The 16,459-nt window shown below is 39.3% G+C and overlaps 2 protein-coding genes and 1 pseudogene across 2 annotated transcripts; 1 reads left to right on the top strand and 2 right to left on the bottom strand.

Moving 5' to 3' along the window:
• Positions 1 to 1,852: 1,852 nt before the first annotated feature.
• On the top strand, positions 1,853 to 3,048 carry LOC118109200 (vacuolar protein sorting-associated protein 4B-like; the record flags this gene model as incomplete). The annotated part of the gene is given in 5 exon segments (XM_047340261.1): positions 1,853 to 2,145; positions 2,260 to 2,408; positions 2,663 to 2,680; positions 2,683 to 2,743; positions 2,829 to 3,048. Coding segments are annotated over 5 exon segments (705 nt in total), but the record flags the coding sequence as incomplete, so codon positions are not given.
• A 1,259-nt stretch (positions 3,049 to 4,307) lies between these two features.
• LOC118109194 lies at positions 4,308 to 7,213 on the bottom strand (annotated as a pseudogene).
• Positions 7,214 to 9,229: 2,016 nt separating this feature from the next.
• On the bottom strand, positions 9,230 to 9,951 carry LOC124851127 (calcyclin-binding protein-like). Its single transcript, XM_047340302.1, has 2 exons — positions 9,823 to 9,951; positions 9,230 to 9,452 (listed from the first exon to the last, which is right to left on the bottom strand). Exons 1-2 carry the CDS (start codon positions 9,903 to 9,905, stop codon positions 9,290 to 9,292), a joined length of 246 nt encoding a protein of 81 aa, XP_047196258.1. The 5' UTR covers positions 9,906 to 9,951; the 3' UTR covers positions 9,230 to 9,289.
• Positions 9,952 to 16,459: the final 6,508 nt, after the last annotated feature.

Genomic DNA, 16,459 nt, shown 5'->3' with positions numbered 1-16,459 from the left:
CTCTTTCTCACTAGTACTTACATACCATTGTACTCTATGTAATACAACATGCATCAGATGTGCAAAAGCAGCCTTATGAAATTTATGGTATATAGCAGGGGTGTCAAACATCCGGATCCGGCCCGCCAGGGGGTCCAGCTCGGCCCGCCGGATGACTTTGCTAAGTGTGGAAATTACAGAAAGACATAAATTGCATTTCTATAAAAGTAGCTGCTATTCCTAATCAGTCCACTGGGGGTCGCACTGTATCAGTAAGAGCATGCCATAGACTGTAAAACAAGTAAAGAGTAAGAGTAGCGATTTACACTTGTGAATCAGAATGTCTCTTAAGAATATGGAGGTTTATGAGTACAAACGTTTTGTAATTTTTTTAATCGATCCAGTAATTGCTTCAAAAACAGCGTAAATGCGATGTCTGCTCCGGAGGCAGCAGCGCTCGCTGCTCGCTTTGTGACGCGTTTGACGTCAAACGCGTCACAAAGCGAGGGAATCTGCAGAGGAGAGCCCAGGCAGATAAACAGTGGGCTGATGTCTGAGTTTTTGGTCTTTATGTTTCTAGTTTATTGTAGAAAGACCTTAAAATAGGGTTTATCATCCAAAAACCTTCACCAATGATTTAAACATAGAGAAATATTGTCGTTATGTATGCGTTATTATGCTATGATTTTACTGGTCTGGCCCACTTGAGATCAAAGTGGGCAGTATGTGGCCCCTTAACTAAAATGAGTTTGACACCCTGGTATAGAGGAAACTGTGTTTTCACAGGCTCCTTTAATCTTCTATGACATGTACTATGTCATCAAAGGAGTCTTCCTCATTTAGGAGAGCTAGATTACAGGACACACCCACAACTCCAGCTTGACCCTGTTGAACAAGGTCTAGGTCCTAAGCGTCAGAATTACCGACTCAAATCAAGACCAATAATTGCCTCTCTCTTCTCATCTTATGCAGCATCGTTATGACGTTACTGTAAGTCTGAATGATGTGACCTGCCAAACTAACACTCTGGATAAAGAAATCAAGCATATTTCAAATGCATATCAATCAGTCTATTTAGTATATACTGTTATATTTCGAGTTTATTTGTTGATCCAGCTTGGTTAGCTAGCCAAAAGAAACTAGCTAACTAACAGCTAGTTAGTATTGTACATATTTCTCTTTCTCACTAATACTTACATACCATTGTACTCTATGTAATACAACATGCATCAGATGTGCAAAAGCAGCCTTGTGAAATTTATGGTAGATGTTCGGTAGTGAATACATACTGTATGGGTCGTTTTTCACCTAATTTTTTTTGCAAGTCTGTAATCATTTGCGTGTCCAATACTGCCTGAAATAATTATTGTGTAACTTTAAATGCTTTTTTTCCAACAGATGAAGCACATGGTAATAAAGTGAAACATTGCATCCGGGCGAAGTGTGCTGAATTCTTGGACAGAGCCGAGAAGTTGAAGGAGTATCTAAACAAGAAAGAGAAAGCTCCTCCTGCTAAGCCTGTCAAAGAGTCACAGTCCGATGACAAACGGTGTGTTTATGGGTGGGGCAGTGGGGTATGTCTGCTCATGTAATGCCTCTCAGATATGGGTTATAAAAATCAGTTGTCCCACAATGTAGTGGCTAATATAACTTTTTTTCTTGACATTTTGCCAATTTGATTAATTTTTTAATCTGTTCTGTTTGAATGAAAGTGATGAAGGTGATGATCCTGAGAAAAGAAGTTCCAAAATCAGCTCGGGTTTGTAATATTCTTTTCGAGGACTATTCTGCGCTCTGCAGGCTTTATATGTGTATTTATTGTAAGTTTGTTCCTTGCAATTGTGTCATGATAAAAGCAATGTTTAGACACACTAGTAATGTTTTTAATTGTTTTACAGGTGCAATTGTTATGGAGAAACCAAACATCCAATGGAGTGACGTCGCTGGTTTAGAAGGAGCCAAGGAGGCACTGAAAGAAGCCGTTATTCTTCCAATCAAATTCCCATACCCAAAGAGAACTCCATGGAGAGGGATCTTGCTCTTTGGACCTCCAGGCACAGGCAAGTCCTATCTGGCTAAAGCTGTTGCCACGGAGGCAAACAACTCAACGTTCTTCTCCATCTCCTCGTCTGACCTCGTCTCTAAATGGCTCGGAGAGAGTGAAAAGTGAGTCATTTTTAGCAGCAATCCACAGAAGTATGGGTCAAGCTTAAGAATATGCTGCATCTTAAACCGTATGCTCCTATTTCTTGTCCTGAAAGCTTCCATTCTACTTCACAGATTGGTGAAGAATCTTTTTACCCTTGCGAGGGAACACAAGCCTTCCATCATCTTCATCGATGAGATTGACTCGCTGTGTGGATCAAGAAGCGAGAACGAGAGTGAGGCCACTCGGCGTATTAAGACAGAATTCCTGGTTCAGATGCAGGGTAAGTCTGCTGAGATAAAAAACAACTATTTGTAACTTCTGATATTCTCTTCGTGTTGCATGCTGAATGGTCCTGTTTAAAAGAAACCTGAGATGATATATTTGTTTATTTATATATTTATTTATCTTTATTTTAGAGGCTGTGTTATCTAAAGCTGTGTTGAGAATGACTGTAAATGCATTGAAATATTACATTTTTGCTGTGATCCAAATCCACTCTCAAGTATGTCCTACCCTGGATTTGTTATTTTACAGGTGTGGGGAATAACAATGACGAGTGCTGGTACTCGGGGCAACAAACATCCCGTGGACCCTAGACTCAGCCATCAGAAGAAGGTTATTGTTATTAGTCTGTAAAAAGTATTTTCTAAACATGTTGTCATTCGCCTGTGCTGACTTTGCACTAATACGCCTCTCTCAGATTTGAGAAAAGGATCTACATCCCGCTGCCTGAAGAGCACGCCCGCTCTTTCATGTTCAAGCTCCACCTGGGATCGACTCCCAGCAGCCTCAGTGATTCTGACTTTGTCACTCTGGGCAAGAAGACAGAAGGATACTCTGGAGCAGACATAAGTGTCATCGTCAGAGATGCTCTAATGCAGCCAGTTCGAAAGGTCCAGTCAGCAACCCACTTCAAGCGGTATGTGTTTTATTTCACACACTTCTGTGCTTCACTGTGATGTATTAGAGTTATAGTTGTTAAAGTTTCCTTTATGTTTATGATGTAAATTAGGTACGAGGCCCATCCAGGACAGACCCCAACACTATTGTGGACGACCTCTTGACTCCTTGTTCATCTGGTGATCGCAACGCAATTGAAATGTCGCAGATGGATGTCCCCGGGGAGAAGCTATTGGAACCTATAGTATGCATGGTAAGGAAATAAAAGTCTGAGATACAAATGCATATTAGAGCCACTACTTTATTACCATATCATTTCTTCCTCTTTTCAGTCTGACATGCAGAGGTCTCTGACCAGCACAAAGCCAACAGTCAACAATCAAGATCTGGACAAACTGAAAAAATTCACAGACGACTTTGGACCGGAAGAGTGGGAGTGATGAATGGGCCAAGTCAAACCAAAGCAATGGAATTGTGATTGTCTCTCTTTACTGTCCCTGTCCCTTTTTTTGTCTCTCTCTGTTTCATCATGAATATTCACCAGACCGGGTGGTTTCTCATAAATGGGCAAGATTACTGTTCTGTTCTGCCAATCTGATAACCCTAGTGTCCAAAAAGACCAGTTACATCTCCAGCTAATCTGATAAAAGAATCAATACCTCACTGGGGAATTTAGAGGGTTGTTTGACTTACGCACTAAAGGCTAAAGGTATTGATGAGCAGAATACCCAAGCAGCTTATGGAAACCAACAGAAGATGTACGCAACCATCTATTTTCAGTTAGTACCATATCCTGCACCTTCATTTTCTAGTCAATGCATCACACCAGATAAATAAATACCCTTATATATATCCTCTTTTGTATTGAAATAACAAGCATTTTATAATGTATACTGTACTTTTTGGAATATATACATTTTGGACTGGGAATATATTACCACCAAACTAGAATAACCCACATGATAGTCTGACCAGGAAATATTCAATAGTCTTTCAAATGTAAACTTCAAATACTACATCTACTGAGTTATTTTAAATACAGCAGGTATATGGAGCCAACATATCCAGGTCAGCTTGGGTCTAACAGATCTTTCTCTTGTGGGTCTGTGTTGTGTTTGTGTGTTTGTGTTGAGGTGTTGCAGGATAAACAGCTGTGGACAGGACAGGCAACCCACCGCAGTTTCCTGCTGACCCTCTTGGTGTTCGTGCCGCCTCTGTATGGGATCAGTTTGGTGCTTTGCAGCATCTGTCCTCGGCAGTATGTCATGACGGCTCTCTTCTACTGCCCCGGTGTCTACAGCCAGTCCAGGTACAGCACTCTATACATCATAAATACATGTTTATGTATCATATCTTCTGTCTCATCCCAACTTTTTTTACTTTTCGTTACTTTTAATATAAACACAAAAATGTACTTTACTTTACATTGATGTATTAGAGTCATCAGTATTTGATTGTGGCAAACAGTTAAAAGAAGATTCTTCTTCTTTTAACTGTTTGCACATTTTTGACTACTTATTTAAATTGAAGTAACTAAAAGTAACGTAAAGTAACGTAAAGTAACTAAAAGTAACTTAAAGTAACGTAAAGTAACTAAAAGTAACGTAACTAAAAGTACAAAAGTAACTAAAAGTAAAGTAAAGTAACGTAAAGTAATGAAAAGTAACGAAAAGTAACTAAAAGTAACGTAACGTAAAGTAACTAAAAGTAACTAAAAGTAACATAAAGTAACGAAAAGTAACGAAAAGTAACTAAAACATTAAGTAACGAAAAGTAAAAAAAGTTGGGATGAGACAGAAGATATGATACATAAACATGTATTTATGATGTATAGAGTGCTGTACCTGGACTGGCTGTAGACAACGAGAACGGCAGACATGTATTGCTGCAGGACAGATGCTGCAAAGCACCAAACTGATCCCATACAGAGAGGTCAGCATGAACACCGAGAGAAGAGTCAGCAGTGGAAACTGTGGGGGTTTGCCTGTCCGACACAGCTGGTCCGGCAACACCTCAACACAAACACACAAACACAACAAGACAAGACAAAGATCTGTGAGACCCAAGCTGACCTGGATATGTTGGCTCCATATACCTGCTGTATTTAAAATAACTCAGTAGATGTAGTATTTGAAGTTTACATTTGAAAGACTATTTAATATTTCCTGGTCAGACTATCATGTGGGTTATTCTAGTTTGGTGGTAATAGATTCCCAGTCCAAAATGTATATATTCCAAAAAGTACAGTATACATTATAAAATGCTTGTTATTTCAATACAAAAGAGGATATATATAAGGGTATTTATTTATCTGGTGTGATGCATTGACTAGAAAATGAAGGTGCAGGATATGGTACTAACTGAAAATAGATGGTTGCGTACATCTTCTGTTGGTTTCCATAAGCTGCTTGGGTATTCTGCTCATCAATACCTTTAGCCTTTAGTGCGTAAGTCAAACAACCCATATAAAGTTTACATTCTATTGAATATTTCCTGGTCAGACTATCATGTGGGTTATTCTAGTTTGGTGGTAATAGATTCAGTATACTCACAGTATATTGGGGTTGGTTCTTGAGTTTCATGTGAATAATAAACAGGAAGAGTGACATCCTATATACATTTAATTCTTTTGTCTTTGAGGTTGTAAGTCTATTGCAGACAATGAAACAATTCAGAAACTGTGCATGAGGTATAAAGAGATTTATAAAACTGACATCATCATCTTTAATGTTCTTGGCAGTGTGCAGTTCAGGAAAGTGTCTGATAAAGCTCACAGACAAATAGACACCCTGTCTTCCTGGTTGGCCTGAGACAGATCCCAGTTTACCAGTTTTCTAGTTTAAGTTTACATTTCAAGACATTTTTGCTGGGAGCAGTTTCCATTTAAAAATCAATCTTTGGATGCAAAGAGTTTTTCACTTGAGCCCCCGCTCCAAAAAATGTCTGTGCACGGCCCTGAGGAAACCAGTGGGTACAGTAGGAGTCTTTGCTTAAGACATGAACGTTGTTGTGTAATTACAGGGCAGTTATCTAATCTGTCATAATTCAATATTCACTTTCATGATGTGGTGTGAATGTACAATTCAAAGAAGTATAAAGATGTTATAATATCAAATCCAACCCACCAGACACAGTGGTGGTCCAGACGCTTGACGCAGGATCCACAGGTTCGACAGTGTCCGGCCCGCGGGGGTCGCATTGTTTTGCACACAGAGCATCTGCTCCACTTTTCTGTCAGGGCAGGAGGAGAGGAGGAGGAGGCCGCTGATTGGATGGATCCATTAAGATGTGTAGAGTCCTTGTTAACCTCCTCACTCTGGCTGTGATAGGAGGTGGTGTGAAACCCTGGGATCATCCCAGCAGTCACAGTGCACAGCTGCAGATGGCTGACGTCCCCACGCGGTAGAATCTCTGTGATGAAGAGGTAATACATGTAGGCCAGAGAGAACAGCGCCAGAGTAAGGAAGAAGAGGGTGCGTCTCCTCTTGCGGTGCGTGGCGTAGTAGTACCAGAGGACCAGGCTGGGCAGAGCTGTCAGGATGATGATGCCCAGCAGGTGGTGCAGCGCTGCGGCCCGGAGCAGCACCAGGGCCGGGATCATGGAGATCTCCAGGTTGTCAATCAGGGCCCCGAGAACAGGAGAGTGACATCCGCTGTGAGGGGGTTTGTGTCTCAGCCACCTGCAGCGCACACATTCAGGCAGAGTTACAAACACTTGAAAATAAAAAAACTTAATTAGGAATGATGCTAATACACTTTCATTGATCAAACTAATAAGATGATATGAGGAAAAATCACATGTTGTTTTCTTGTTAGAAGGGTCAGACCCTGTAATTTATATTGTGCTTTGGTGTGATGTCACACGTGTTTGGTTTTAAATAAACTGTAAATAAATGGATAAAATAAAATGAATTTATGATTAAATACATTGCAACATGAAGTCATGAAGTCTCAGAAGGATCTGGGGCCCTGGGACATTTCTTCACTCGGCCTGAAGTTTATTGTACTAAAGCAGGGATTCCAAAACCTTTGAGTCCTTGATGCCCAAAATAACCGAGTCAGAGATATGTGACCCCCATTATCCCAAAGGATATTTTAGCTGAGCTTGTTCACAAAAAATCTCCCATGTGCAATGTTTCCTGTGATGCTGTAAACTGACCTGCGGCAACTGATGCCGTCACTCATCTGTCATAATCACCATGCATGGTTATTTACATGGTTTTATTCTAACAAGTACTTTTTTTAGCTTTTGGAACAATTATGGCTAAAATATGATATTGAGAATTACATCTAAATTGGATATGATGTCTGTAAATCACCTTGTGACCCTTTTGTGTCTCATTAAAGGTCATACTTCTTCTAACCTGTTAAAGGCCTCGTCCATCAGAAAATGCTAAAAATTTAAGTCCTACAAAATAAAAGCTCACATTTCTCAATAAAAAACTTGTTTATGTATTGTTTATGTATCCTTTATTTAACCAGGAAGGTCCAATTGAGATGCAATATATTTATCTGCCAGAGACACCTGGTCAAAATGGGCCGCAATGGTGTAAAAAGTTTCAAATAAAAGCAGGGACAAATAACACATAGAATCATACTAAAACACAGCAAGTCTGTTAAAAACAAAGAACACACACAGAAGCATGAAAGGAATCAGTAGCTAAAATGAATTACAGAAAATTAAAGGCACAGATTATTAGAGAAGATAGATAGACATACTGTATGTTGCATATGAATTGTAAAGAACTGATTTCAGTTGAGCAAACCTGATGTATAATTGCACAAGTTATAGTTATACTAACATGGGAATATTACAAGGTCATATTTAATACAACTACAAACTTTATGTTCAATCAAAGTTTTTTTAGAGAAACATTTCAGATTATAGATTATAAATACATTGCAGTAAATCTCAATTTATTTTGTAAAACTACAGACGCAGAAAATGCTAAAAATGTAAGTCCTACAAAATAAAAGCTCACATTTCTCAATAAAAACTTTGATTGGACCTCTCCTGAACCAACGATAACTGCTGCCCCTGGTGGAGGAGACATCTCAAAACCCCGCACAACTTGAGGATATAGACTCCTTTATACAATTGTGCTGTGACTGTTTTTAGAAACATGACAAGTCATTATCGATTAAAAGTTGCACTGGATCACAAACAGTCCTCTATGTGATCATAAGCAAGTTACTATATTGGTCAAAACTAGGATTGTTAAATGTATTCAAGTACGGGTAACAAGGGTTTTTAGTTTAGTTTTAACAATGAGTAAAGATTCAGCTCATGGAGACAGTCCTGAAACCAAAACGTAAAACTTCCAATCAGGCAGGCTTCTGTGAAGGCTTCACTAAATTCAACAGCTTCATGAGAGTAAATATATGTCCACTAAATGTAATCAAGTCTAATTTGACATCAAAATCACAAGACAAATGGAACAACGAGAGTCAGTTCAAAAGTTATATTTGTCTGAACTGCATGAACAACCTGAGAGGGGCAACAATACACATAAGACTGACATGAACAACCAAAGCAAAATATCAACTTAGTTAAAAAGTCAATTTGTACATATTCACAAACAGTGGAGACAAATCATGATGCAAAAAAGTTGAACCATCATAGTAGGAAAATCACTCTGTTACATTAAAGAATTGAAATGAATGTTTGGGTTTTACACAGTTTAACACGAGTAAAGCACATTACACTTTATACACACCCATGCAGTAATGTAGATTATTACACTGGGCTGTATGATTGGTACAGTCTTTGCAACTATCATCATGGTCCATTTATAGAATGACAAAAAAAAATCAAAAGGCTGATCTGAAGACTGATATGTCCTCTGGTCGTCTTCATTTAAAGAATGCGAGGGTGACTTAAGCAAATGTTCACGAGAAAATCTTGGGAAGAAAATGGAAGAAAATGGAAGAAAATGGCTGCATTATGGTAGAAAAGACATGATGAATCGGTGTGAATTCTTGTTGTGTTTAGGCTTCTGCCTCATGATCAGCACTTTTGTGTTTGTACACAATTGTGTGATTATATTTATTAACAGCTTTATGATTTATGACTATTAGCAGCCTGGTTTTCAAAGCTGAGGCCATCCAGGGATTAAAAATTACTCATGTCTTCTTATTTATGAGCTGTATACCTAAATTCTACATATTGTGAAAGTGTGATTTATATACTGGGACGTCATGTCCGCTGCAGCCCTGGAAGATCTCACTTATTTTCGCTTGCGGAATAGAAGTGGGTGCAGTTTACAGGTCCAGCGCGTCTTCTCCTCGGCTCTTCTTCTCCTGGGACTCTGACCAGGCTTTGTTGATGGTTCTCTTCATCTCGTCATCTCCGTCGGAGTATATCTTCTTCAGCATGCTCATCAGGCCGTCGCTGGGGTCTGCAGTCTCCTCCGTAGTGGGTTTTCTGTTGAGAAGCAATGAGGAAATGCAGAAGGGATGTATCCAAGTTTAGCTAAATTGTTTGGATTCTCAGTTTGCATGTGTGCACCCAAGTTACATGTATTCCCTGCCTAATACATAGTGGCACATATAGTGCTGTTGAGTGATTGGATTTGAAAATTATCATTGTTTTAAGTGGATAGAAAGTTATGGTTCAGTTTATTCTTCATGTAACTACACCTACCAATGTGTCTTTGGCTGCAGCTGATGCATCTGCACACATTCATTTGATGAAATCAGTCACTTGAGCATGCAGTGGTCCTAACCTCAATTCAAATTCCAGACTAATTTCTTCTTCTTAATTAAAAGCTTAAATACATTCTAAGTTAGCTTACTCTTTCTCTTTAGTCTGCAGTTCCGCCTTCGTTAGGCACCCCCACTTCTTTGTTGTCTGCTTCTTGCACATGACCAGGACCATGTCTGTTTTTATCTATGGCAGGGAGGAAAAGTGGTTAAAGGCCTTCAGAGAGACAAAGACACTAGAATATTCTCTTCAGGAATTGTCTGAACCAAACCAATGGCAATATTCAGAATTAAAACTGAAACTAAATGCAGTTGACAAGAAAAGAGACAACAAGATGGCCATGTTGATTCAATCTGGCCAATAGTTGAGCTGTTAGATATTGTCTACTTTCTGCCCTCTAGTGGCTGAACAAATTTAAAACGAGTGCAAATTAATTCAAAATAGCCTCAGATGTTTTGTTGTGAAAGGCTGAAATCTCTGGGAAAATATTATGATTTTAAATGCCTTAATTAGTTAAAATCATTTAATGCTGCTTATTTATGTCTTATAAGTTAATTGATCAACAACTGCAAGTCTCACTGCCTCAGTTTATACCAAAATCCAATAACTTGTCACTTTCTATCAAAATAACCATATAATCCCTTTAAACACATTTATCGGTAGATATCACACTCGCAGCAGCACATGGGATCATCTGGCTCCGGAGGCTTTAACTTCTCCCATTTCATTATGGCTTCCTGAAGTTCACAGGGCAACTTCGTTCTCTGGAGCGATGCACAAATGAACTACACCATTAAAACAAACTATTAGTGCAGGGAACATATCTATGGAAATGTACTGACAGAATCTATAACACAAAAACACACACACGATCTATAACTTTGAAAAAAGCACATATATACATACATATCAACATATATATAGGAGCAATTATCGTAATTATAGAGGGTTTACTTTACATCTGAATTGGCAGCAATATTTCATCTATCTTACTGTCTATAATGATATAAAACCACTTATCAATTAAAAGCAACTAATTAGGGCCGAGCACCGAACGTATGAAATGAAATATGTATGAAAATGGACTCTACTTATACATTGTAACATATGTAGAAAATGGTCTGTTAGAAAGATCATCAGGATACAAACCAAAGTTTGAATCTGGTCTTGTTGATCTGCTTGGAGGCAGCAGAGAAGCATTTAGATGATATGACATATAGTTTTGTAAAAATATTCCAGTATATATTTGATTAGGTCGAGCTTATTTTATTTATGGCACACTGGATAATAGACAATCAGACAAATGAGCGCAGTGACAAAGAGAAACCTTTGAAATCTCCTTGTACTTGTTTATTCATGTAGTTGTAACAAGATGATATATTTACATTGAAAAATAAAGCTACTGTAATGTCATTATGAAGGAAGAGTTGAAAATAAGATTTTGTTCTGCTTTATTGGTGAGAGATAGCTGAGATCTTTGATACCACTCATCTGTCTGTGAAATAGAAGGTCACAGTCAGCAGCAATTGGAGACTCTAAAATTGACGGTAGGTGTGAATGTGAGTGTGAATGTTTGTTCTCTGTATGTCAGCCCTGTGATGGACTGGTGAGCTCTCCAGGGTTGTACCCCACCTCTCGCCCAATGTCAGCTGGGTTTGGCTCTAACTCGGCATCCGACTATTGGATGGTATCTAAGAGGTCCAAGACATGAACTGTGCCTTTAGACTGAGATGTATCACTGTGTTCCGCTCTTTAGAATCGCATGATCATTCCAGGAAAAAGCCCACATCCATCCACACAACATACTCTTTGAGCATGAAATTTAATATGTGGTTTACATGCACCAACACACTGCTAGACGAATGTAAGGTGGAGTGAGGGCTGATTGCAGAGGTGGGCGAGAAGAAAGTCGTTGAGGAGAGTGAGTCAGTGAGTGAGGAATGAGGGAAAGAAGGCCTGGATGTTTGGGGAGCAGAAAGTATGTAATCATGTTAAATGACACAAGCTTTGCTGGTGCCAGCCAGACAGCCAGACGTGCCTCTGCATGTTCCTTACATTTCCATACCAAGCAGATGCTACAGCTGGAGTTTCAACACTTCTCCCACCACCATAAAATGAAGCGGAGGATAAATACTCATTTGCAAGTGTCAATCAATACTAGGATCAATGAGCCAATGTGTGTTGTGCTTTCTTTTTCCTTCTTCTTCTCAGCAAGGTGTGTGCCCTGGCATAATGTGGAAAAACAGGCAGCTTAGGGAACAGACTAAGTGCTGCACAGTGTGTTCTCTCTTTTGTTATTTTGTCTGACACACACACACACACACACAAACCCGTCACTCTCATCTCAACATCACAGCCAGGGTCCACCAGCTGGTCGCTTGCAGGTCACACAGTTGTCACCATGGTGACAAAGCTTGGCAGATGAGGTCCCATGTGTGTGGTTTATTGCTTGTGTGTGATGTTGGTTTAACATTCGTTTAATAATGCATAAAGGCGTCCCTGTGTGTGTGTGTGTGTGTGTGTGTGTGTGTGTGTGTGTGTGTGTGTGTGTGTGTGTGTGTGTGTGTGTGTGTGTGTGTGTAGCCCTCATAGCCTGCAGATCTCTTTGTGTGTATTCCAGACAAAGAGACAGAATAACCGGATGTATGGTAACCACGTGGAGAGATTGTCTGAAATAATTCAACACATCACAGATAGTGATCTTCATTTCACACAATATGAATCCACTTTAACCACAACACAGTATTTTCAAATTTCTATTTTAAAGCAGGGCTCAATAAAGCATGCTACATATACAGAAGGGACGGAGCCTTACTACAAAGGATCTTTTAGTATATTTAGCATATTTTGTATTTTTTTAGTACAACTGTGTTTTAAAATTATTATTAAAATTGAAGGTGCAATACCTCCCAGGTCTAACTGCTGTTAGCTGTTCACTGTAATGCTTGCATTTCTGCTAGATGGTGAAAAGAAAGATCAAACCTTGGCCAAACAATGGCTCTGGGAGCCAAGAGAGGCCAATATTAAATACAATTTTATAAGCATACTACAGATGATATATTTAAATATACAGCATTGACACGTTTTAATTTGAAAACCATCTGAAACTGTAAGGTTTAAAAGCTCAAATTCACACCGAAAGGCTCCAGGATTTTGATTCAGGTCATCTAAACTTACCCTTACCCTAACCCTGAACTGACCTGATGAAGGAGAGGTCAGATCGACTCCTTTCAGGTTTGACTGCATAAGAGACTGGAACTTCAGGTTTCCGTTTTAGCAGCTGGATCTTAAAGGAAATGTCTGGTTCTATAGGAGATCAATACTTTATTATAACATAGCTGTTCGGCGCTGAGCAGGTGAGTTAGTTCAGCTTTCACTGAAAACAGCAGCCTGCTGTGACCCAAAACAGCAGGTGGTAGCGACCCTGAGAGACCACAGGGGGTCACAAAATGATAGATACAATTAGAAACAGCATAGTTTAAAATTCATCTTTATAATGGTGTTTCAAATAAAATCATGCAAATAAAATAAGATTTCTGTGTCTCCCTCAACCTTTGGGGTATTTGTATTATTTTTACATAGTAAGTAAGCTTTGGCCTTCTTGGTTTCACGCGTGTGTGACACGTACACAAAACACAGCAACCTATATACAGACATTTGAAATGAAAGTAGGAGTCACCCAATCATCCAATGAGATCAAAATAACTATTGATATGTGGCAGAAACTGAATGGATTCAGCTTCATTCACTTCAGACTGATGTTGGTGGTTGCAAACAGGTTGGTGGTTGAAATGTGCTTGAACACAAACCTCTATAGTATACATGGCTGAACAGGTGACAGGTGTAGAGCTGATTTAAACCACTGTAAAACTGTTGTGTTCATGGTGAATGGTGCCTTTTCCTTGTTTTTATGATAGTGTTGTAAAGTCATTGAATGAACAGTGGATGTGACCCTGAGGCCCCAAAACCTCTGAGGCCATTGTTGGTGAATTTAACAGGAACAGTGTGTGTATGAGTGGTCTTGAAAACAGGTCTGTGTTTTTTAAACGTCCTCAGTGAGACTGACTCTGGGATACTTGAAGGATTTTGAGTTTGAGGATGTGAGAGCATTGCATGGAGGTGAGAACATAGGTTATGGTCAAAGTTCAGTTGCAGAGAGAATGCACATCAAGTCAGAGCTTGCATTGGGAGAAATGCATCATGATTATTAGCATGTTGGTCCTTGTGCAGTAATACTGTACCTGCATATGTTTTCAGCATGTACAGTGTATTATTGTTAAAAGCTCAGGTATTGTGTTGTGTCTTACTCTGAGGAGGTTATTTATACACGGAGACTGGAATCAGACATTCACAGACACACCCCTTCATTTTCAACGTGTGATTCGATTTTTGGATGTAATCCCTCTGTGGTTGCTGGTGGGAAACCACAACAGCAGGATGTTAAAAAGTGACTGCAACACCAAGTGCTGTTTTTGTTCCATATCAGGCCGACGCTCATGTAACTTGTGCCGCATGACAGACAACAAAAAGTATTTTCTTCAGGTTCAGGCTCACACGGTTTCTTTTGACCATACTTGGAGCTTTTGACTGGAAATAGCGTTACACACTAGTATATGACATTGTTTTTATGCTCACAAGTGTGCACAGACAAACTTCTACACCTTGCCCTGTTGAGATAATGACTCATGTTGGCTTGAGTCTGTCCTCCCTCTTTTTCACTTTCTCTCTGTTCTTTGTCTCTCACCTTTTTACAACCTTTTATTCACTCTCAGTCTCTCTGTCCCTCGCCCTCATAGCACATCCTAAGTTTATGGTCTGTGACTGTCTGTGTGTGTGTGTGTGTGTGTGTGTGTGTGTGTGTGTGTGTGTGTGTGTGTGTGTGTGTGTGTGTGTGTGTGGGTGGGTGTGTGTGTGTGTGTGTGTGTGTGAATGCGTGTGATATTCCAAGCGCACCTGTCATCACCAAGACAGTGAGCCCTTTATTGCTCAAGCCACAGTTCAACTGACAAATCCTGCTCCAGTAACTCACACACACACACACACATACACACACACACACACACACACACACACACACACACACACACACACACACACACACACACACACACACACACTATCAGGCTCTATCAGCCAGGTGTTGAATCGAGCCATTTCCTACTTTGCCTCTCCCCCACATTTTTTTCTCTTCTTTATCTTTCAAAAAAAGACATTTGTCTAAACTCAGGAGTTTAGAGTTGAGTTTAATTGTGCTTTTAATTATCAGGAGAGCAGGAACAATGTCATCAGATAATGAGTGGGTTTAAACATTAACTATCCCCTGCAGCTTCAGGTGTGTCACGGATGTGGTTTACTTACATATCTACTGAACAAAATGTTTTGGCAAGGAAACACAGGATGATTTACATAAAACTGAAGAAACTGTAACTATTATCCTTATATATATATATATATATATATATATATATATATATATATATATATATATATATATATATATATATATATATATATCTTTATTGTCCACCAAGGTGGAAATTTGTCTTCGGCTCACCAACCACAAAAGAACAACATAAAACCAACAATCAGTTAGGTAAACAAACACATGGACAAGGTCACATGATACATTAAACAAAAAAAAACTGTTCATGTCAATGTATGTTTGTGGGTATACATTTTTAGTTGCTATAGGGACTCTATAGCGCCTCCTGGAGCTCAAAAACTGGCTGAAGAGAGGATGGGAGCTATCTGCCAGGATACTAACTATTTTGATTGCCATCGAAACAATCCTAGAGAGTTTATTCTTAGATCTACAGTTTAGGTGAGAGCTTTACACACGTGCACAGACATGCAATAGGATTCTTGCCAACCGGAATAAAAAACAAGCAACGCAGTTATCAATGGTATTTACGTTCATTCAAAGTCTACCCACGATGAAGCTGCGGTTACAACCAAAACCTGTGGCACTGAAGTAGCACAGGCCAAACAGTGTCAGGCACACTGATATCAAAGTCACAGAGTGGCCTGAAGGAAGATAAAATACTTCTGGTGTCACTGTTAAGATAAACTGCTGGAGCTGGGTGATGTAATTTTATGTATTGAATTGTGGGACTGAACAGCACAACCATTATCACAATGAATAAGATAAATCCAATAGGGGGAGGATGTAACAGCAAAGCCTAATACAATGAGGTGTCATGGGCCAATAACAATGACATTAAAGGGTTATTACACTGGTACACTGTGATGCAGAGGTGTGCAAAGTGAACGACTGAGTGTTCTCTCACAGCCCTGCAGCCCCTCCTCTCTGCCCACAGACACAGCCACCATGTCTGTTCTCCCCTCAACACCTTGCTGCGCTGACAACAGTCAAGCTACACAGACAGCACACGAAAACCCGGAAACAACTCAAAATGAATGCCCGAGCATCCTTTCAGGTGCAAACGGTGAAAGGATATCTGATAATGGTAATCATCCATCCATTATCTTTATCGTTTATCCTCTAGAGGGTCACAGGGGGAGCTGGAGGCAAAACAATTATAATAATTATAATGATAATAGTTAATAATAACAACAATAATAGTAATAATAACTATAATAATCCATTAACTATTCTTTAAAAAAAATCAAGAAAAATATTTTTTAAAACGCCCTATCTCACATTGTGAAAAAGAAAGAACAGAAGGTGAAAAAAAAATAAAAACATAATTAACCAATTGGTCGAAATG

Source organism: Hippoglossus stenolepis, chromosome 1 (assembly GCF_022539355.2).
Source record: "Hippoglossus stenolepis isolate QCI-W04-F060 chromosome 1, HSTE1.2, whole genome shotgun sequence".
Classification (NCBI taxonomy): Eukaryota; Metazoa; Chordata; class Actinopteri; order Pleuronectiformes; family Pleuronectidae; genus Hippoglossus; species Hippoglossus stenolepis.
Note: the sequence above shows the minus strand (reverse complement) of the source record. Positions and strands in the feature narration are given on the sequence as shown.

Bases quoted from the DNA above. Each gene is read 5' to 3' on its own strand.
- LOC124851127 (XM_047340302.1), bottom strand. From the start codon at position 9,905: ATGGTCCTGGTCATGTGCAAGAAGCAGACAACAAAGAAGTGGGGGTGC. The intron at 9,453-9,822 runs GTAAGCTAACTT...GCTTCTCAACAG, and splicing joins CTGCAGACTAAAGAGAAAGA to AAAACCCACTACGGAGGAGA.